This window comes from Leptopilina boulardi, unplaced genomic scaffold (assembly GCF_019393585.1).
Source record: "Leptopilina boulardi isolate dan_hultmark-lab unplaced genomic scaffold, ZJU_Lbou_2.1 LbouV2_316, whole genome shotgun sequence".
Taxonomy (NCBI): Eukaryota; Metazoa; Arthropoda; class Insecta; order Hymenoptera; family Figitidae; genus Leptopilina; species Leptopilina boulardi.
The window spans coordinates 3,796,628-3,821,039 of NW_026137881.1; the positions used below are offsets into that span (position 1 = coordinate 3,796,628).

Sequence of the window (24,412 nt, forward strand, 5' to 3'; positions counted from 1 at the left end):
CTGATTAATTCTATTTTTGCCAAAAACCTACTTTTAAAAATAGAGGGTGATTTATTGAAAAAGTGACAAGGCCCTACCTACTTTTTAGCTAAGTAGTACATAAGCCTATGGATAGTTTTTGGGTATGTAGTTTTTGGGACCTTACCGGGGCCACAACAGGCTCTGGTGGGGCTCCAGTTTTAATCGGGCTAAAATAGTATTTTATTTGTGACCCCCTAGTGGATTTAGTATTTCATACCGATTTAGGGCTTCCTAATGTGAGTACTATTAGGACACGTTCAAAAATTTCTATATACGCGGATATAGTTTTATTTATTATATTGTTTTTTTATTGTTATATTTTTTAAGCATATTTTTATATGTACATATATATATAAACGTATGATAAAGTCTGAATGTGCTTATTACTGGTGAACGTCAAAGTTTCTCAGAGTTCATTAGAAGGAGGACTGATCCTTCCTGATTGCCTGCATTAAGATTGTAAAACGCTAAGATAGAGACCGTTAACCGTTTCATGGGTATCAAAGTCTCCGGACGTAAGGGTTGGTTGGATAACACGATGAAGATAACTTGGCTTAAACCCACCCTCTTACTTAGAAACTCTTATCACTAGTCGCCGCCGACGCCGCTATGCAACCCAAGTTTCCTCATCAATGTCCCATCCGCAGTACTCCCGCACATCCTTGCAAGAGTCGCGCTCTTCAGAAACCAGGTTCTCTCTACTCTCTCTCTCTCTCTCTTGTTTAAGACGCTACGTGATTCACAAATTATTATCTCCACTGATATACCAATGTCACGTGTACATGATACTATGATAATATTCTCACACAAATGCAATCTCTATTTTGATGACAATTCTCAGTTCTATATCTCAAATATATATTGTATACACAAATTCATTTGTATTCAAAACACTGAATGCAGGCTTGACTTTAAAACAAAATGGCGCACAGAATAAATAGGGAGAGATTTTGTTTTAATAGTATGTTTGATTGTTAGATCTCGAAAATTTTGATTTTGACGGGAAGATTACTTTTAAAATATTCATAATAGATTGCTCTGCACTGTAAAAAGAAAGGTATTACACGGTGCGCCAGAAGGTGGTTTAAATAAAAATGATTTGGCACTTAAAAATTCTTTTTGATTATGATTCTTAGATGAATAAAAAACATTTCTCAATAGTTTTTAAAATCAGTTTACGTGCCCGATTTAAATAAAATTGAGTTTTTACATAAAAACAGTGTTTTATGGGGAATCAGAATTTATTTAATCAAATAAATACTGTAATAAATGATAAAATAATTACTTATTTTCAATTTTACATATAAATAATTATATTGTTGTAGTGTTTGTGTCCGATTTTAAAAAATTAAATTATAATGTTAAAAGAACGATTTTAAGAGTGACAAAATTTATTTAAGAGAGTCGAATGATCTCTGAAATTTTTTGGCAAGAAGAGACCTTTAATTATCGCTCTATAAAAACGGCACTAAACGTAAAAATGATAAACATTGATTTTAAAATACTTTCTTCACGAAAGACAGACACTTTTTACAAAAGCAGCTAGAGATCGTTATCTTATATAAATTTCCTAAATCCGAAAGATTATGCGAATCCATACAAAAACACGATTGCAAAACGAAAAGTAATATAATGACAGGTTCATTACCTCCTGCCGCCGTCAGATGGCAGCAGCATGCATGGCGTACAAAGTCGCAGCTGTTATTAGATTACTTTTCTACTTTTTGTTTTGCAACCATGTTTTTCTATGGATTCGTACAGTCTTTTGGATTTAGGAAATTTATAAGACGAGGATTTTGGCTGATTTTGTTAAAAGTGTTCGTGTTTCGAGAAAAAAATATTTTAAAATGAATACTTTTTCACGTTGAGAGCGATAATTAAAGCTCTCTTCGTGCCAAAGAATTTCAGATACCGTTCGACAATCTTAATGCATAAATATAAAAACGAAACAAGAAAATAACTTCATTGTTAATAAATTTATATGAACCCAAACTATTTTTTTGTAAAATTAAAAATTTTATTTTACCTTATTTCTTTTCTTTGTATCTTTTTTATTTATTTCATTATTTATTTATTATCCAATTTAACGTTTAATTTATATTTATCCAATTGAAATATTTGTGGACTTTGAAAAATCTCATCTCCGCCTGGGATCGAACCTCTGTTTTAAAACTGAAGGTCGGGAACTCTGGCCACTGGATTACCCATCCTTGTGAGAGATTTAAACTAATTGTGCTCTTAAGCTATGAGCTGAGAGCGAATCAAATTATTTGGTTGTCGCAACCAAATTTTGGTTAGGACAACAAACGATCATTTGGTTTTTTAGACCAAACTATTTTGTTGTGTTAACTAAATTATTTTGTTGTCGTAACCAAATTTTGGTTGAAATTTAAAAATGTTCAACCAAATAATTTTGTTGGCCTAACCAAATGTTTGGTTGAGATAACTCTACGACTTTTTTTCAACCAACCAAAATTTGGTTACAAGAACCAAAATTTCCTAACCAAATTTTTTAATTATTTGGAATTTAAAAATAAATGCAAAATTTTTTTTCATGAAAAATAAAAAAGAATTTCTGTTTTTCTAAACTTAGAAATTTTTTTCATCTTTTTGAAAATAAAAATAAAAAAATGTCTACTTTTCTTTTATTTTCAAATAATGTTTACAAGTTGACACACTTGTAAAACACTTTCAAAACACAATATACACATATATATATATCTAAAGGGTATACTAATATTTTTGAAAAAAAATTATTGTAATATTTTGAAATTTTTAATAGAATAATAATTATATGTAATAATATTGTAAAAAATACAATATCTCTAACCTTTTCCTGCAACCGATGTGACATATTATTTCGTCGTGAGAACGTCTGCTGAAAACACACGCGATTTAAAAAATTTCGAACACTCCCGAAAAACCACGTGTAAATATATTATGAAACAAAATACTTTCCCTGAAAATTTTGACGATCGCGATTTAAACAACTTTCGTACACTCCCGGAAAAAACAATTTACTAAAGTAGCAAAAAAAAAACAATTTACTATAATAGCAAAAAAAAAATAATTTTTTTAAACGCTAAAATTTTTTTGTTCATAAATTAAAAAAAACGTTTTATTACTCCCAAAGCTATTCACTTTCAATATTCAAATAACAAATAAATAAGGAAAAAGAAAAAAATAATATTTAAGGCGCGGACTCTATATTAGATTTACAAAATTAACAGTCGCATTTAATTACGTCTAAACAGGTCAATACACGATTTGCAACTGACTAAATTATCTTTGAGATTTTCCATATAGATTGTTTATGAATTTTGGCTTCTGGTACATATTGTACTATAATGTAAACATCTACAGCTCGAGTTCCAGGAAGACAGACAATAACAAAAACACTTCGACGTATTTAAAATATTTCGAATTTATAATAATTTTGGAAATAATATTATTTCACTTTATATGAAATTATATTATTATATATAATATAAAAATATATACATAGATAATATATATAACAATTCTAGTATAATATTATAATATAATTATAATATATTATATTATAGTATAATTATATATATATATAATATTATTTATAAAAAAAATACAATACCTCTAACCTTTTCCTGCAACCGATATGACATAATATTAATTCGTTGTGAGAACATCTGATGGAAAAACACGAGACTTAAAAAATTTCGAACACTCCCAAAAACCACGTGTAAATATATTTTGAAATAAAATACTTTCCCTAAAAATTTAAACGATCGCGATTTAAAGAATTTTCGTACACTCCCGGATAAAGCAATTTACTAAAATAACAAAAAAAAAAAATTATTTAAACTCTTAAATTTTTTTGTTTACAAATTAAAAAAAAATTTTGTTCACTCCCGAAGTTATTCACTTTCGATTCAAATAACATATAAATGACGAAAAATAAAAATAATATTTAATGCACAGACACTATATATTATATTTACAAAATTAATACTCGCGTTAATTACGTCTAAACAGGTTAATACACGATTTGAAACTTACTAAATTATCTTTGAGATTTTCCATCTACATTGTTTATGAACTTTGGCTTCAGATACATATTGTACTATAATGTAAACATCCACAGCTCGAGTTCCAGGAAGACAGACAATAACAAAATCACTTCGACGTATTTAAAATATTTCGAATTTACAATAATTTTGGAAATAATATTATTTCACTTTAAATGAAATAATATTTTTTTCAAGATTATTATAAATTCGAAATATTTTAAATACGTCGAAGTGATTTTATTATTGTCTGTCTTCCTGGAACCCAAGCTGTATATGTTTACATTGTATAGTACAATGTGTACAATATATTATATTATTTTATAATTATTTATATGTATAATATTATTATAGGGTCAGTTGGGGTAAATGGAGACAAAATCGCTATTTTTCACAAATTACGTAAGTTTCTTTCTTTAAAAGGTACACTGTAAAAAATTTTGGTATAGATTTTCCTATTATTTCTTGTGTAGAATTACCAATTTTTGTAGGTAAAATAATTTTCCCCAAGTATTTTTGTGACTTTACCAAATTTGTTCATTTTTACCCCAATGATTTGGAAAATTTTCCAAAACTTTGGGTAATTACTTAGGAAATTTTTCAATTTTTATTGGTAAAAAAGTTTTCCCAAAAGTTTTGGAACTTCTACAAAAATTGTGTATTATTACCCTAATTATTTCCAAAATTTTTTTTGGTAATTTCTTAGGAAATTTTTCAATTTTACTGGGTAAAATTTGATTGTCCCCATTTACCCCAAAATTTAGAAAATTTCATAAAATTTGGGGTTTAATGGGGACAGCATAGTTTCTAAAAAAAGTTTAAAGAAAAAAGTTTCCTTAAGTATATTACTGTATTAAGGGATGAAAAAACTTAAAAAAATTTGTAGTAGATATATAATAGTTGAACCAATTGAAATTTTTTTATTTTTTTTTTTCATTTTAGTATTTTGTCTAGCATTTGAAAAAAAAACATACTTAAAAATCATACCAAATTTTTTTCTTATTCCTTATGACTCCCATAACAGAAATTCACTTGAATTTTTGATTTTTGTTATTTTGGTTAATAATGGCAAGCTGTCCCCATTTACTCCAAAAATTTGAAAACTCAGGGTAAATGGGAACAGCTTGTCATTATTAACCAAATTTCCAAAAATCAATAATTCAAGTGAATTTCTGTTATAGGAGTCATAAAGAATAAGAAAAAAATTTGGTATGATTTTTAAGTCTGTTTTCTTTGAAATACTCGATAAAATACTGAAACAGTTTGACTTTGATTTTCAAGTTTCTATGCATTGAGCGATAACTTTTTTTATCTTGCTGCCAATTGTCAAGATAAAAGCTTGTCAATACTCAAAACCTCTTGCAAGTGATCTGAGGTTAAAATATTGATCGCTGATTACGAATCTAAACTTAGTTTTTGAAAATATTCAAAATGGCGGATCCAAAATGGCGGAATTATTTTTTAAGTCATCAAATTGTCTTAAAACTTTCTACTCAGGGGTTTTTGGGGTTGCTGGTAACGAATATAAACTTCATTTTCAAAAATTCAAAATGGTGGATTTAATATTCGCTACCAAAAACTTGAAAATTGAATACATTTGCATGAAACTTTCTACTCGGAAATATTCAAAGTCGCTGATTAGGAACCTGCACTCAGTTTTTAAAAATTCAAAATGGCGGCTCCAATATGGCGGTAGAAAAAAATTAAAATTAGATTGTTTTGGTATAAAAACAAATTATTCAAAGGTTTTTTAAAATTTCTATTTACGAATTTAAAGTCAAATTAAAAAAATTGAATATAGCGGTCACAAAATAGAAAATGTTTCAAATTATCATAAACTTTGTTTTTCACAAATTTTCGGGATTAAATAACTGAAATTTTATCCACCCTTCAGCGAACTTGGAATCTTCAGCCAGTATTGATCCGTGATTCATCTTTGATTTTTAAGGCAACAATAAGATTTACTACTCAAAATCCAATTAAAAATAAAAAGAAGAATTTTACATTTTACTGCTTTCTGACAGTTCATTAAAGAAATATACAAACTATTCTATATAGGATTTAATACATCAATTAATTTTGTCGAAAAGCATGAAATAGACATGACGAAACACGAATAAATGGTTGTTTAAAAGCAAACGAGTGCAATTTTGTGGTATATATTCTATATATAGTATATATAGTACAATTCTCCAAATGTCTGTCAAAAGGAACATCCGTTTGATTTCAAACGAACACATATACACTGATCTAATATTTGCAAGGGGAGGCCAACGCACGCGGCAGTTTGCGTGTTTTACCAGTTCTACTATACTGTCAAAGAGAAAGGCGGCGAATTGCTGCCATAATTCATGGAGAATAATGAGAGCTTAATTAGCCACGTGATGTAATGCCGACACGCTGTAGAAGCAAAACGAAAGGCGCACGCTATGTATATAGTGATATAAAGAACACCGCGCTCGCACTCACAATATACGATTTTGATCGCGAACTACGGGTGGTTCTTCCGCTGTACATATACATATATATATACCTATGTGCGGTCAGATCGTCCACATGATTTACTCACGATGCATTTCCTGTGCATCCGCACTTTCTGATGAAGCATCGCAGTTACATAAGTTTTATTAAATTAGAAAGAAAATCCAATGAAAATTTGCGTCCTTCTTAATTTCTGTATTTGGTTACAGTGATGTTTTGTCCTCTATAGAAAAAGTATATTTTTCATTTATTAAAATTATTCATCATCTACTATATGAAATACTTTGGACACTGTTGAGCTTGTACTATTTCAAGTGTTATCCAGTATGTTCCAAAACTAAGGAATTGTTATCCTTAATTTTTACATTTGTAAACCTTAGAAAAGTCCCGGGATAAAATGAATAGTATTCGAATAAGTATACGCAGTAATCGGAATATTCGAAGTAGTATTTCAAACAGTATTGAAAGTATATAGAGTATACCAAATAGTATTCTAACTTGTATACATAATCTCCAATGTATACCTGAACGTCTTCCGTAATATTCGAAACTCATATGACAGTATACTGAGTAAACTAAGCTGAATCTTCAAATGGATAATCTTAGTTTCCTAAGTATACCAAAGTATTCAGAGTAATCTCGAAGGTCTTCAGAAGTCCCTTAAAAGTATGAACATCTTCCGGAGTAAATAAAATGAATACTGCAGTCTCTGAATTTTTGGATACTTAATTGGTGATACAACACATAGACGGCAGAAGAAAATAATTAGAATTAAGGGTTTCTCGATGCAAGAGGTCCTATTTTATGAGTTTTTCGGTACCTGTTTTTTTCTTATAGATTTACTTAGATACGGAATTATGAGTTTTATAAAGGATATACCATATTACTTATCGCTTCAAATATTTAATTCAGATATTTATTTTTCTTTATGTTTGTCTATTTATTTATTAAACTTGTATATTAATTAATTAAGTATTACATATTATGTATAATTATGTTGTTTAAGAAAAAAATTTTGTGTATATTTGGTGTTTATATGTATCAAAAAATATTAAATGAATAAATTAATTATCATTTAATATTATTTATTTTTATTCACATTTATTATTAAGAAGAATTTTTGTCTATATGACAATGCGACATCTATTAGACACCATTAGAACTCTATAGTTGGAGTTCATTACAAGATAATTTGGAAAAATTCATATAATATCCCAATGTATACAAACGGTATACTCTCCTCTCTATATGTGGTAGATCTTAGTATACCATCAGTTTACTTTAGTAACTTTTCTCAAAGTATTCCACAGTCCACCTTTTTGCACGGAGGAATACTTATTCGAATACTATGTGACTCAAGTTTACTTTTGGAATACTTACATTTTTCATCCCGGAGTATCTTTTTACTTTATTTAAATTATTCATTATCTAGTATGAAAAACTTTGGACACTATTTAAGCTATTTCGAGTGTTCCAGTTTATACGTTCCAAAATACAGAAATTGTTCTCCTTAATTCCTAAATTTGTTTAAAGTGATTTACTAACTCCTGCAAAAAGTATTTCTAATTTATTTAAATTATTCACCATCTAGTATGAAATACTTTGGACACTACTTGTACTATTTTAAGTGTTCCAGTATATGCGTTCCAACATCAAAAAATTGTTCTTCTTAGTTCCTTCATTTGCTTCAAAGTGACGTTTATTTTCCACTACAAAAATTGGACAGGATTTCAGCAGATTTTAGCTGTTCCAGATGATTTAAAATTTATGCAATTTTTCTAATAATTATTTGTCATGAAAATATTTTAAAACAATAAATTCTGCCGTACAAATAAAAAAAGTATATAATTAACAATAAAAACATTGTTGTTTACGGCTTTTTTACTTTGGACGGCAGAATTATAGAAAGATGATTTTGATTTTTACTCGAAATATCTTTTTTCTTGATTCGCAATACAAAATCTTTCAAGAAAATATCAGTTGTTGTTTTGATTTTTAATAATAATCTATTTAATTGTGATTATACAGATGTTATTAAAAGTTTCTTGGTATTTTTCAAAATTCCTCGAATGCAATGGAATTTCGACTGCACTTTGTTGACTAATTGTCATCAAGTCTGCTACTACTCTTTGTATGGAGACGCGCGTGACCATTTCAGAGTGACCAGCTGGCAGTGTCACATCACCAGGCAATGCCTTTATAGCCATAAAAATAATAAGAGTCTCCAGTGAAATAAATTGAGTTATTAACGTGACAGTGTCACAATAAATTATGATGAAGCGGCGGCGCTGGTGAGGAGAGGAAAAAAAAGAGCGAGAGAGAGAGAGAGAGGAATGGTTACAAAAGGTCGGACGACGGGCTAACAGTGGCTGATTGCCGGTCGCTCGTTTGTCTCCATGAAAGCTTGACAGAGCGACGGTCCTGTAAAGTAACGTTGCCCACGGTACATGTCGTGCGGAAAACAGTAGAGACCATATAGTCTGCAAAAGCATCGCTCTCTTGCACGGACTCGTCCGGAACGTTACTCTTGGTGCTCTTCGCAATTAGCCCTGTCCATAGATTGAAACAAATGGCGCACAGCAAAACTGGACTCGCTCTCAACTCATCCATATATATATATATCTGTATATATATATACACTGTAGGGAACCAAGATCGGCATCCCTTCTCACGCGCTGACTTGCAACTCCATTGATAACGCGCCTCATAAATTCTTATTGCCTTTTTTAAATTCATGTATGCATTGTACGAAACAGAAGAATAACCCACCAGAAAAATTTCCACCCTAAAATCATAACTGTTCTTTATGATACATTTGTCATCTCTACCCTTTTTAATCATATTTAGACAGAAAGTTGCACGAAAAATTTTATGCTTCCAAAAAAAATATTAAAGAAAATCAATAGTAATTCTTATAACCATCAGTTGTGTTTTTTTTTCGTTCATTGACAGTTGGATGATATTATTAACGATCAAGTATTGCCCGAGGAGAGTAGTAAGATTCTTCGATTTGGAAACGGTCTCCTCCCAATCATAATTTTAAGTATATAACATTCAGAAGCTGTTGTGCCTTATATAGTGAGAAGTCGTCTGTCTAATGTAATATACTACAGAAATGACTCTAGGAAGTTGGACAAGCTAAATTCTAGAAATTTCCGTCGTGCAATCATAGAAAGACACGTGTGTATATTATAATAGATAGACAAGTGACAGTTTATAAATTGACATTGATAGACTCGAGCATGATTGAGACTCCCAAGGGTATAAGTACAAACTTTCTCTACGTATATACCCTTTCCTCAAGAGTATAATTTCTCTCAGGGGAAAAAAATCGCAAATTATGGAATGAGGAAATAAAACAAGAAAAGGGGTTTGGAATAATTGGAAGAAAATAAAAATATTGCGTGTGCAAGATGAAAAAAGTAGAAAATAAAATTCTCCTTTTGGTAGAAATAATATAATAACGAATTTCAAGGAGCCTTAGTTGAGAATAGTGCGCGCGCAGCATGCGCAACCTCGTCTGCGCACTGTTCTCAACTCAGGCTCCTCGATTTGGAAATTATTGCCGCTTTTTTTAATTTAATTGTTCGAAATCATTATTCGATTCTAAATTAAATTAATACATTAACAAATTATCAAATTAAATAATTATTTGTTACAATTCTGTAAATATTTAATAATCAATAATTCAATAAATATGAAAAATTCTTTATTGAATCATGTCACACGCGCTCGTGTAGGATTCAATTTCTTTTTTTTTTTTTTTACTACGAACACTATTAATTATAGTTCATTGTGGTTTCACGTGTTCCTTTGGCTTCATCAATTGCCTTGATTGATCATAAACCAATCTTCCGAGAAAAAAATTGTCGGCTCGATTTGATCTCGACCCCTCAAATTTGTTCCTTACTCACATAATCAATTCGAATTATATTTGATATTGTCTAATTAAAATAAATTATTTAGCACTGATTTTTTATTTTTGTATATATCAATATATATAGAGAAAAAAAATTGCTCGTAAATTAAGTATTATTAAAATAAATCATTACCTTTTATTATCATCAAATGATTATTCATAAATTAAATTAAATATTTATTTACATACCAAAATAGCGTTCTTATAAATTTCTTGGAACGAAATATACATAAATCGTAATTATAAAATGTCAATTTTAAGTGACATGATAATATTCATTATATATCTATACGTTTTTCAATGAAGAACAAGCAAAATTATGAATATTTATGAATTAAGTAAATTATTATTTGAAGATCAAGTAATATGATGCTAATTTTGTTTGACGTTGAAATAAATTAATAAAATAGATTCTCTTCGCAGTGCTATATATATATAAAATCTTTTTGCAAAAAATTATAAATTTATCTTTAGATTTGTTTTTAATTTTACTGACAATAAGAAATTTTGCCAATGAAGGACAATATGCGAATTTCCATTGAGAAGGTAACTATTTCCGTGAGGAAAAGAATGGAAAGTTTCTGCCGAAGGCGTTTATAGCAAGCACACATATTTGCTGACCGTAGAATTGTTGGATCAATAATATTTTCCATATGGAATATATAGAATATTATTTTTAATGAAAAATTTTTGATGAATAGATGTGAAAAATCAAAGATTTAAAAATAATAAAAACTTTCTTAAATGATAAAAATGGAATAAAATTATTTCCAAATTAGCAAAATCATATAATTATTATTCAATTTCTTTTTGCACATTTAATCAATACGGTAATTGTATATATATATATATGTCTGAAATTGATTATTAACGTCACGAAATATCATTCTAAATGTCAAGTTCCATTAAATTTATCCTGTCATCGAAACAGTAATTGTAACTAATTAGCTGCTAAGTTATTTAGCGTATATTTACTCTGAAAATGAAGAACAGTATTGTGTAATGTTAATTTATCATACGTCAATTTTAATATATTCTACGAATTTTTTTTTTTTGTAAATTACTTTTATTACCAAAAACAGTAATTTTTGCTTATTATTTCTTTAATAAAATCAGCTAAAATTAATGTAAGATGTCATGCTATGTTTATTTTTTTTTTATTTTTCTCTCTCTCTCTCTCTCTCTATCGTCTCTTTTCGCTCTTCTTGTTCCCATTCTTCCCTTTTATTCTATTTTCCACGCGAAGCGCGTAATTGCCGAAGTAATTGGTGTCTCGAAGGCACAAAACCGATTTTTACTTATTATTATTTCCGAGACTTGAGGCGGTAGGATGGTATGACATCTGAATAGTTCGCGTCACGTTTTCAATTTTCTACTCAAAGAGAAAGAGTGAGAGAGAGACCACGCAAAGTCGTCCTTACACTCGTTAAGAGTACTGACAACGTTGTTGAGGTGAAAAACCCTTAGGTATATAAATTAAAATATCGATCACGCATCCAATGCCAATTACAAGTTTGACGGCATGCTAATGCTAATACATATAATAATGTACGTGATCCGACTGAATAAAGCATTTTATGATCCTCTATTAGAGGGTGTGTCAAAAAAAAAACCCTAACTTAGTTTCCTATTAAAGCAGACTTTGACATAACATACTTATACAGAAATGAGTCGTCAATTTTCTCCCTTGGAAAAAAATTTAGAAAAAAGGCAAAGGTCATTTTTATTTGCTATGCAACGATGCGCAAAAAGGAGGTTTAAATAAAAATAAATTGGCACTTAAAAATCCTAAATACAAAAGACTGTACGAATTCATTGAAAAACGCGATTGCAAAACGAAAAGTAGAAAAGTAATCTTTATGTGTCCTGGCTGCTTCTGCCATCTGACGGCGGCAGGAGGTAATAAACCTGTCATTATATATTACTTTTCTACTTTTCGTTTTTCAATCGCGTTTTTTTATGGATTCGCACAATCTTTCGGATTTAGGTTTATAAGATAAGGATCTTTTTGGCTGCTTTTGTAAAAAGTGTCCGTCTTTCGAATCAGAATCAATAATAATAATTTTTAAGTGCCAATTTTTATTTAAACCTCCTTCTGGCGCATCTGATTTTACTGGAAATTTTTTTGCATTTTAGAAAAATTTTTGATGATGAAACTGCCCATCATTTGTCGTTAAGGGGTTAATGGTATCCACGTTTCGATCGCAAAACGTCAATATTGTAATGTCAGCCTTCAGAGTGTAAAAACAGGGAATTCTGACACGAACGGACACGGATATCGCGATGTTCATACACCATGAGTCGAGGTTCTCTATATACCTGACTTCGTGTGCGAGGCCGATTGTGCATTTAGCAACCTGTCACCCAAGCCAGAGTCCTGTCAAGAGGCTGACAGTTTTCATTCTGCGCATACTTGACGCGAAACGGCTCCTCCGCACTCTCTCTCTCTCTCTCTCTCTCTCTCTCTCTCTCTCTGTGTACTGCGTTCCTCTCTTCATATATACAAAACCTTTCCGCCGCCGCCTTCTCTCTACGGTTTGAGATTAATTATTTTGCCATTCCCCGAAAAAATGCACATCGATTTGACCCTAGAGAGAAAAAAAAGAGAGAGAGAGAGAGACCAACACTCTCTTGATCGACCAACTTTTTAATCAGGCCACCGTACTCCCTCCAAACTGCACACACGATGGCCCTCCAAATGTTTCACATTCCAAACGACTGTATATAGTATATACCGCTGATGCGTGAAGTAGAATACGACACTGTAAATTGGATACTCCTCTTTGTATATATCGGTTCGATCGTGTTTCTCTTCTCTCCTGTGAAATGATTGGATCTCGATACCAAAAAGAGTTCATCTCTCTCTCTTTTTCAACCATTTTGAAAGTGTAGCCGCTTTTTTTGCTGAAATTTGAGATGTTTTGTTTCCTCTTCGCTTTTTTCATTATTTTTTTTTTATTTTCCTTGCCACATAGAAAATAAATGATATTAGTTTTCATATTGTTCGATATATTTATCAAAATACGCCTATGAGGAACGTATTTAATTTTGGAAATTGACCGTCGACGATGGTATATGCTTACCACGGTTTTTTATAAACCTATTTAACCTAAAAGTTCTGGCACTTGGGATTTTCTTCTTGATTTCGATTATAGATCATAAATACATCATTTTTTAATGAAAACGAAAATCTTTTGTGGAACCGTTTTCGAAAAAAGTTGATTTGAAAATTCAAAATGACAAAAACTCAACTTTTCTTCAAGAAAACATTTAAGAAATAATTTCATTAGATGGAATTTGTAAACATTAAAGAAAGGAATTTTATTGTTTTTACCAATTTTCTTTACAATTAATGATTTACAGGAAAAACGAAAAAAAATAATATAATGACAAGTTTATTACGTCCTGACGCCGTCAGATGGCAGAAGAATGCAGGAAGCACAATGTCGCAGATTTTATTATACTAGCGCTTCCGACGGCCTTTGTCCGTCTCCGTTGCTTCCATTCTTTGTCTATTCAATTTAATTTTCAATTTATGTTTCATAATTTATTACAATTATTTTATTAAATATTTAATAATATTGTTAACAAAATGCAAAAAGGCATGTAATTATATAGAAAAAAATTCAAATAGAAAAATAATAATCTTTTATATTTGTAAAATTTATCTGAAAATAATAATAATTGTTAAATAATTTTTTTTAAACTGAAAATATTTTGTTATCAAAGGTAATATTATTTTTATAATAATTTAATTTATTACAATTATTTTATTATAATTTAATAAATTTTATTATTTTAAAAAAGCGCGCGTTTTTTGTCTTGGGCTAATCAGGTGATTTCAACTAAATGTAGGTTATGTTCGTTTCTGATTCATAACAGCTGCAAACATTTACAACAAATAAATGCTTTGCGTGCTTTGCAACTGTATATTTATTGCAATTAAGTAAGTTATGCAAAATATATATATGTGGAACAATAATTTAAGATTATTTTCATAAAATTAATATTGATTTAGATCATTTAGATGCTCTGGAAAGCAAAGTTCATTTTTTCTTACTTTTGATTTTTTCGACCATCGATATATTTCGATACATTTTCATGTGCTTTGCATACACTGTCTTTTTTAAGAAAGGATTACTTTTCTAATTTTCGTTTTTCAATCGCATTATTGTATGGATTTGCACAATCTTTCAGATTTAGAAAATTTATAATAATATAAGGATCCTTGGCATTTTGGCTGATTATGTAAAAGGTGTCCGTGTTTCGAGAGAAAAATATTTTTTATCACGCATGTTCAAAATATACAAAGCTGAAATTTATAATAAACGATTTTTAAAGAAACAATTTTTTAAAATGTAAAATTCTATAATTTTTCGCCTAAAAAATATTTCTTGTAGATTTCATTAATCAAGAAATTATAAAAAAAAATTTAGACAAAAAATTGTAGAATTTAAAAATTTTTTAAAATTATTTCTTTAATAATCGTTTATCATAAACGTTGCGTACTTCAGCTTCGTCAAAATATATACTATTAAAATCAATGTTTATCATTTTTACGTTCAGTGTCGTTTTTATAGGGCGATAATTAAATGCCAAAGAATTTCAGAGACCTTTTACTTTTAAAAAATTATACTTTGAAAAACGAAAATTAGGAAAGTAATATAAATAATAACAGCTGCAACTTTGTGCTCCCTGCATGCTTCTGCCATCTAACGGTGGCAGGACGTAATGAGCCTGTCATTATATTAATTTTTTTCGTTTTTCTGGTAAAATATTAATTGTAGATGAAATTGGTAGAAACAAAAAAACATCCTTTTTTTAATATCTACAAATTCCATCTAATGAAATTTTTTCTAAAATGAATATTCTTTGTAGAAAAGTTGATTTTTTCTCATTTTGAATTTACAAATCGACTTTTTTCAAAAACGGCTCCACAGAAGGTTTTATCGTTTTTATTGAAAAATGATGTATATTTATGATCTATAATCGAAATCAAGAAGAAAATAAATGTGCCAGAAACTTTAGGTTGAATCGGTTTAAAAAGCACTGTGTTACATAGATCCAAATGGAGAAAAAAAGTGTATCGCAATTACTGGTTATATAGCTTGATTCTTATGGACGATATCTCTAAAATAGCATTCATTACACACTGTACCGGTTCCGTACAAGTTTGCTAAAATTAAAAAAATAAGAAAGGTTTTTCTTATGCACAAGTACAAAAATAATAATTTGTATTTATAATTGACTACGAAATAAAATGGCTAACACCTCGGTCCGAATCAAAAAAAGGAAGTTGTCCGTTTTTTTTTTTGTGAGTTGTCACTTGTCTTTTTTCAAAAATATGCGGCTAAAATCTCTTTGATGTATTGATATGGTCCATCCGCAGGAAAGTCATCATTTATCTCTTTTACAAAAATTATCAAATGCCTTCATCCTCTAACAGAAGCAAATATGTAAGTCGCCTCAACTCCCATTGCATCCGCCTCAGTCATGAACATATACTTAATGAGTTATATTTATACTTTTAATGGAAAAAAGCGACATTATTAAAAATAAAAATTGCAACATTGTAATTTATTTCAATGACAGTAGAAAATTATTTTTCTTACAGGAAAAATATTGTAAATGAATTTATTTTTCATTTGAATGTATATATGTTGCTTTATATATATATAGTATAGAATATATATATGATGTGCCAGATCTGCATTTCGTGCTTTCGTGCACTATGTATGTCGAGGTACTATGGAAGATAGAACAAGTTAACACCCTACGCGTGACGTTAATGACGACAATCAAGAATGCCATGTATCTACGTGTTCGTTACGTCCGGTAATCACACATCGTGGAGATACTAAACTAATTATCTCGACGTACATGGATGTTTCTATATGTTGGAAGCGAAACTTGGAGATTGGCGGACGATATTATGCGATACCTTTCATAATCCTAATAAGCGCCTGTTGATCGCTCGCTTGATATTGAAATGTACAATATACATATACGCATATATATATATTGTACATTCAGTGTAAAATATTTTTTTCCTTTTTTTTATCATTTAAATTGCATTTCAACAACTTTATTTACCTGAATATATATTTAATTAACATTCTGACGTAATAATTTTGAAACCTCCTCTACATTTTCCAACTTTTTTTTTTTATCTCATTTTACAATTTATCATCAAAAACTATTTTCCCTTGCTACCGTTTGTTTTATTCAGATTATTACTATATTCTAGCAGCAATTATATATTATCATCATTATTAGTATAGTCATTATTATTAATGATTCGTTGAAATGATTTCTACACGTCCTTCATATATATATATATATATATATATATATATATATATATATATATGTTTATCCATTTACAAGTAAAGTGTTTTACGAAAAGAACATGTTTTTATGAATCGCTCTCAATATAATGAACATTGCCATATTCTAATTATAGTGTTAAAATTTAATGTCTATCGCGTGCAAAATGCGTTGCAGCTGCTTCACACACATAACACTTTAGTTTTCATGCGCAAGACAGTACAGATGTTTCTATTTAAATGTCATCCCTGTGAACAGAGAGACAGTGCGCGCGTTCTTGAAAATAGATGTACATACACATATTTTGGGTTGAAGTAGATGTCAGAATTTCTCTGCGGGTGCGCGTTACATATCGCTACACATATTTCTTACTGAAAACGTCATCAGACTTATTCCACCTGAATAATGGCCCGAGGAATTAATTTACCTCATTCTAGACACAAACACACGACTGTTTATATATATGTATATATAGTCTGACATATAATATAGCATTTGTAAAAAGACAAAAAAAAAAAAAAAAAAAAACTGATGCCACAATAACAATTTTCTGAGCGGCAGTTAAAAATGTTTTATTTCTTTATTATGTATTTGTGAGGTAATAAAACTTGCTTTTTTAACTCAGGTTTATATATATATATATGAGGCCTGTGAAAAAACATATTTTTCATTTGTCACAGAAATTTAAAGAAGAGAAATATTAAAATCGGTTAATATGAAATAGTTTTCTTTACTTCTCACGCTTTGACAAAAATATTTATCACGTATGAGGGCCATTTTTGGATACTTACATATAGATTTTGGTACTTACATATAGATCCAAATGGAGAAAAAAAGTGTATCGCAATTTTTGGTTGTGGATATTGATTCTTATGAGCGCTTTTTCCAAATAGTGTTCCGTCTCCGTACCAGTTTGCTGAAAATAAAAAAATATTTATATATATTAAAAAAAGCCATATTGGGTCCGTCATTTTGAATTTTTTAAATCTGACTGTTTTTGAAATTTTTTGGCAAGGAATTTAATTATCGCCTTATAAAAATGGCACTAAATGTGAAAATGATAAACATTGATTTTAAAATACTTTTTTCTTGAAACACGAACACTTTTTTACAAAATCGGCAAAAATAGCAAGGATGTTTATCTTATAAATTTTTTAAATCTAAAAGATTCTGTGAATCTATACAAAAACGCGATTCCAAAATGAAAAGTAATATAATGACTGTTTCATTACGTCCTGCCGCCGTCAGGTGGCAGAAGCATGCAGGAATGAATTTTTATCATTTTTATAAACAAACTTTATAAACATTCACACTTTACAGTTATTTCTGGGTAAAAAATGTTTTTTTTTTTGTAAAATTACTTTGGATTTTTGCGCTTAAATTTCTTGTCTATTAAACAATTGTTTTGCGATAAAAATCCTCAATTCAATCCATATAAAATTTAAATAAATAAAAAACATTGTTCCGCAATTTTTGGTGAGAAATTAATCGAATTTTTATTCTGTTCAGAATATTGATTTCTAAGTTAGAGGAAACAAGAATTTCCAAATTTGATCCATAATTGTGGTCTAAAAGTTAATTTGTGATAAAATATTAAATTAAAATATTAAATATTCCAAAAGAAAAATAAGGAGAGATAACAAAAATAGAGTTAACTTGAAGTCTAGTCATAATAAACCATTTATGACACCCTATTGTATTAATTGTCCTTCTATACGTGAATATTGAAATAATATAGTATAATATTATTTGAGTTTATATCGTTACTTCCTGCCGCCATCAGATGGCAGAAGCATGCAGGGAGCACAAAGTCACAGCTATTTAAAAAAAACTTTTTTCAAAAAAAACTAAAGAATTATTAATTGAACAAAAGATTTTAAATAAAATATTTATTATTATTTTTTCAAATTAAAAATAAAGTATCTAAATATTCTTTAAAAAATTTTCACTTTTTTCATTTTTCACAAATATTTAAATAACATTTTTAAATCAATTTATAATATTAATTTATTGACAATACAAATCAATGATCTAAAAAACTAAATTAATTGAATGTTCTATCATTTAGATATTAAAATTTTTTTTAATTCAATTATTTTTTTGAGTAAAATTGCTTAACTTTTTGAGTGTAAAATTCTTTTTCAGCAATTGTTGTTAAATAAATTTTTTTTGATATCTTGTAAACAATTTATATTTATGTACCGTATTTTTTAGTCAGAAATTAATTGAATTTTAATTTTGTTCAGAATTTAATCCTAAATTAAAGGAAACAAAATTTTTCGAATAAGATTCATAATTGTAATCTTCTTTATTAAATATTTCAAAAGAAAAATAAGAAAAAATAACACCAATAGAGTCGACTGGAAATCTAGTCATAATAAACCATTTATGACACCCTATTGTATTTGTTGTTCTTCTATACCTGAATATTGAAATTATAATAGTAATATTACTTAAATTTTTTGTTTATGTTTCGTTACGATCTGTCGCCGTCAGATGGCAGAAGCATGCAGGGAGCACAAAGGCGCAGCAGCGTAGCAAACAAATACAACATGAAGATGGAATCAATTCTCTAACTTCATGTTTGTCAACTGTTATACTTTCAAATAAAATAATTTACTAGTGATGAAATAAATTATACTTCAATATTGTAAATAACCTATTAATTTAGTAAATAACAACATTGAAAATAAATTATCTTTTTTAATGTTAAAATAATTTATTAAGGAAATTAATTTTTTAATTTAATAAATAAAAATTAAGAAAATTTTTCTTATTGCAAGAATTAAAAATTATATATTAATTGCATCAGAGTTGAAATTAGAATATTCTTCACCAGCCTAACTTTAAAAATAGATTTCTTGAAAAAATTTTTAACAAAAAATTTTAGACAAAAAATGTCATATATACATTTTTTTTAGAGAATTCTTGCGTGAGAACAGAAATCCTATTGTCGAGGACATTTTTAACTTTCTGTTCTTTAAAATTTTTTTTTTTAAACCCTATTTTTTAAGAGTTATCAGGGATAAATTTTTGGGGTTGATAAATAATTCCCCTGGGGAGAGAATTAGGAGTTAACTTTTTTTGTGAAAGTTATTACTAATCTTGGCTATATCTAAAAAAATGGTATCTTTTTCAACATTATCACTTATTTTTATATTTTAATAGAAATATGACATAGGCTTTTTTTTGCCCACTGCATTCATTAAATCCCATCCTGTAAATTTTCTTATTAAATTTATTTCTCATACATAGTAAAAAAATCCATCAAGTAACACGCGCGACAGTTTTCTTTACTTCTCACGCTTTTGAAAAAGGCATTGGAAGAAATTTTTAGCTTGTAAGACTTCCCATACAGAGTATACATATAATATATATCGGGAGGCAATATCATTAAAGATTTGTACTCTCGTCTGGAATCTCGGATGAAGATCCTAATGATGTTAGAGGGGACATGGAGTTTCACTCGAACCGACCTTCTTAACTTGTCCGCGTGGAAAAGTCGCAAGCCTAACGATCTTAACTCGATCGACGTCTTTGATAATCTGTTGCTTTCTCGATTCTTGAGCGCGTGTGCACAACCTATACGCTATATATATATATATATATATATATATATATATATATATATATATATATATATGTATGAATGTACGTGGAGACTATGAAAGGCAACAGTTAACGAGAAATCAAGTAGAACGTCTGTACAGTTTTCCCTGGTGGGCCCTAGAGTCGTTAACGCTTGAATTTATGGTCGAACGTTGCAGCGTAAAGGAGATTAGAAAGAGAAGTATATACGTGGACAGGAACCAAGGGCTTGTGCCGCAAGCAGCTAGAGTTCAATTTCTCATAAAATATACATGAGCTTTGGATATAGTACTTTTTTTTCTGATTTACAGCCCTGTTGGGTCTTTTACATCGGTGTAAATAATATTTTGCAGGTGAATTTTCTTTTTTGATGTTAAGTAGTCTACGGAGGCTTTTTTTATTTTTAATTTACTTTTCACTGAGAAAAATAATATCGTAATAATAAGAAAATAATTTAGTTACGCATTTTTAGTTGGCCTTACTAAAGTATGGTTGGCACAACAGAAAAGAAAGTGGCAATCAATCGAAAAATTTAGTTTGCTCTACCAAAAAATATTTTTGAAGGTTTCATGTCTACGAACTAAACAGTTTGGTTCTCCGTACTAAATCGCTGGCACGCAGAATTGCGCACGCGCTGTTCTCGTAAATGTGGCGTCAGTCGTAGGGCCTAGTCAGTCGTGGACCTCTTCCGCGTTATGCTTATCCGGTCATTTATGTCATGTGTTTTTATTGTTCGGCTGGTCTATTATCGTAGCAGTGTCATTAAAGTTTTATAAATAATTATTTTTTAAAAGTGTACTGAAAGAGTTTCTTTTATTTCGAAAGAATGGCTGACGAAGTGACAAAACGTTTGCTAAGAGAATGGGGGTTAGAATGCCTCGTGGCATTCTGTATCAACTTTTGAAAACTTGCTCCTCAATTTTATGCGATATCATTTTGAGATATTTCATGAAACGCGCGTAGTGTGTACTTACGGGAAGATAAATTATTTTTGTAATGTCTAAGCATATTGAATTTAATAAAGTTATATTATTAATCTCATCTCTCTTGAATTAAAATACCTTATTTTTTATACAAAATCGTAAAAATGACCAAATAAACTATTTTATATAAAATAAATTATTTAGTTATTTCTACAAAAAAATTTTTTTAATCAACGAAAAGAGTAAGTTGAAATAACTAAATTTTATTTACGTCAACAGAACATTTTTTTTCATTCTAATAAATGTATTTATTACGTAGACTAAATTATTTGGTTACACCTACTAAATAATTCAATTGAGCGAAATTTAACGGTTGGACAAAAAAATTTAGTACTCCCAACCAAAGGGGTTAGTTGCACATATATCAAATAAAAAATTTGGTAGGGACAACCAAACTTTGATACATGATACCAAACAGTTTTCTTAGTGTTGATAAGAAAGGTGAGAACATCATGGGAATTAATCTAACAGTGAAATGGTTTTCTTTTATCAATTAATAGAAGTCTAGAACTAGGATTCTTAATTGAAATAAAATAAGGGTAAATCAAAAGACGAAACAGAATGCTATGATCATTATCTTGAACTTTGAGAAAGTGATCATAATTCTTCAGCATATAGCCACCCTCATCGCTACCCGCACAAAGTCCAAAGAAAGGAGATATTCATCCAAATCATCCACCCTTGGAAAAATGTCTCAAATGCGAAAACCAATTAAAACTCCCACCAAGCGACTGTGACTCCTCAAGTCAAATACACTAAACCTGTCAAAACAGTCTGGAGATGAAGTATATCATGAATTATATCTATTAAAGAAATTTTATTTACTTCAAATTTATGTGCAGCATAAAAATTAATTTTATATCTTATTTCATATATAGTAATAAATGGTACTAAAACAGTAAAATGGTATTTCAATATTAAAAATTAAATAACTTTTAAATAATGAAAATTAAGAATTATATACATTGCCTAAATTATTACGACTAGTATAGTATTAAAAATCTTGTAAAAATAAAGTTCGTATTTTTGCTATTGTGGAAAATTGTCTTTTCAGTTTTTCTAAGAATCCTTTTTTTATTTATTTATTCCCCATTCAATTTCATTTTGTGCCAAAATTTTCTGTAAATAATAACGGCAATCGGAATTAAATTTTCATAAATTTTTAAAGGAAATTGATTTTGATAATTTATAGCTAAAGATTATTATTATTTACAGATATTATTCTCATATTCCATGCAGAAAAAGTCAAACAGCAATAAATCTAAACACATAAATACCAATTCAAACTAATAATTCAAACCATATCACATATATTTTTTTGAATATCTTTTTTTGAAAAGTATATATTGTTAACAGACATTATTGCTTATTTATGAACACTGTAATACAAAACAATATATTGTTGAAAACAAGTTTTTTAAGAGAGAGAGATAAATACAATTTTAGCTCTAAGAAATTCCATTTTGATTTATATATATAAATGAGTTCTAACTTTAGAAAATGATCATCAAAATTTTTAAACAATTCATTTTTAACACAGTGTGTCGCGCCTTTTTCAAATATTTCTTATATTGTTACGACGCAATAAGTATTGCAAGTCTATTTGCAATAAATGCCAAAGCCAATACAACACACTTGTGCGCGCTGCTGGGATTTTATTATCGATGCGGAAATTGGGAAATATTCTGGAACGATGCCACGCAGACAAGGCACGATATTCTTTTTAAATGCATTCGCAAAAGCATTCTTGCAATGTAAAAAAATCAAGTCAAATGGTATTAAATTTTTTTTTTTCATATCTCGAGAATAAAAACAATCGTAAAGTCATATTATTGACTCGTATTTTACGGAGAGAAAGAGAGAGAGAGAGAGAGAGGGAGGGAGAAAGAGATGAAGAAAGTTTGGTGGAAAATTCAAGTTTTAGTATTTCAGAATGTAGTGTTTATCTTGAAAATTTACATATCATTGATATAGTCATTGAGATATATATATGATGGAATTTAAATTTGTTTCTCGTTTAGAGTAATTGACTTTAAATGGATACAATTTATTTTTTGTATAATATAAAAAAAAATTAAATTATCATTTTTCCTATCGAGACATGAATTAATTCAAATTTTTATCAAAAATGCATCAATTTTGAATTTTATTTCAGTAATATTTGTATAAAAATAATTTTACACTAAATATTTATTGAGAAAGAAGAAAAATTATTGAATTATTAAAATTTAAAAATTATAAACTAAAATAAATAAAATAAAAATTTAAGCAAAATATTAAATCAAAAAGTATTTTTCTTCTTTCCCTTCTGAATTCTCTTTTCTTTAATTTTATTATCAATTAAAGAAATTTTAGAATATTACAACGAAACATAACCAATTTTCTGTTCTTTTCTGTAAGTGTCCGCTCGATAGAAAAGGAAAGAGAGTAAAACCAATTGTTGTCTCTTTCTAGTCACGCGTGCGCAGCAGTGCAGAACTAAGCGCTTGCGCACTGGTATAGTTTAGAAGAGGACAGCCTGTGGTTTTAGTCTGTATCCTTCTCTCTCACATAGAAACCTATTTCCTTTTTAATATTATTATTTATATTAATATTTTAAACAGTTGCAAATTAAAAAAAAATAAAAACATAAATCCATTTAACAAAAAGCTAGTTAAATAAAAAAAAAATGCAAATCATTTTTAAATTCTTTTTAATCACTTTTCTAAATCTCTTGTAAATATCTTGTATCCGTTTAAATAAATGAGAAGTCAAAGAGAGGCGAGGGATTAAAAATTTTTCCACGAAAAGCACTAATCCAATATATAAGTTACTGTAATTATTATTCAACAGGGATTTTGCAAGCAAAATAGACAGTTAAATTATATGTGTGCAAACTTGGGCTCAATACTTTTCGTTGCATGCATGAAAATACAGTTATTTAGAACCATTAAAATGGCGTCGATTACGATACCCGTAATTAGGATATGCCATAATTGAGCCGTCGTGCCAACATATAACGCGCCGTTTGCAATATCGAAAAAAAAAATATATTTTCCTCTATACAA

General features: G+C 28.9%; 1 protein-coding gene across 5 annotated transcripts in view; it reads right to left on the reverse strand.

The window, feature by feature from the left end:
• Positions 1-24,412, reverse strand: part of LOC127284011 (uncharacterized) — a 240,551-nt gene that overhangs the window by 132,667 nt on the left and 83,472 nt on the right. For all 5 annotated transcript variants that reach the window (XR_007843416.1, XR_007843417.1, XM_051309274.1 and 2 more), the window contains one exon: positions 17,606-17,710. Coding sequence is in view for 3 of the 5 variants with exons in the window: in XM_051309274.1 (XP_051165231.1) it covers positions 17,606-17,710 (105 nt within the window). In the remaining 2 variants the exon portion in view is untranslated. The remainder of the gene's footprint in view (positions 1-17,605; positions 17,711-24,412) is intronic.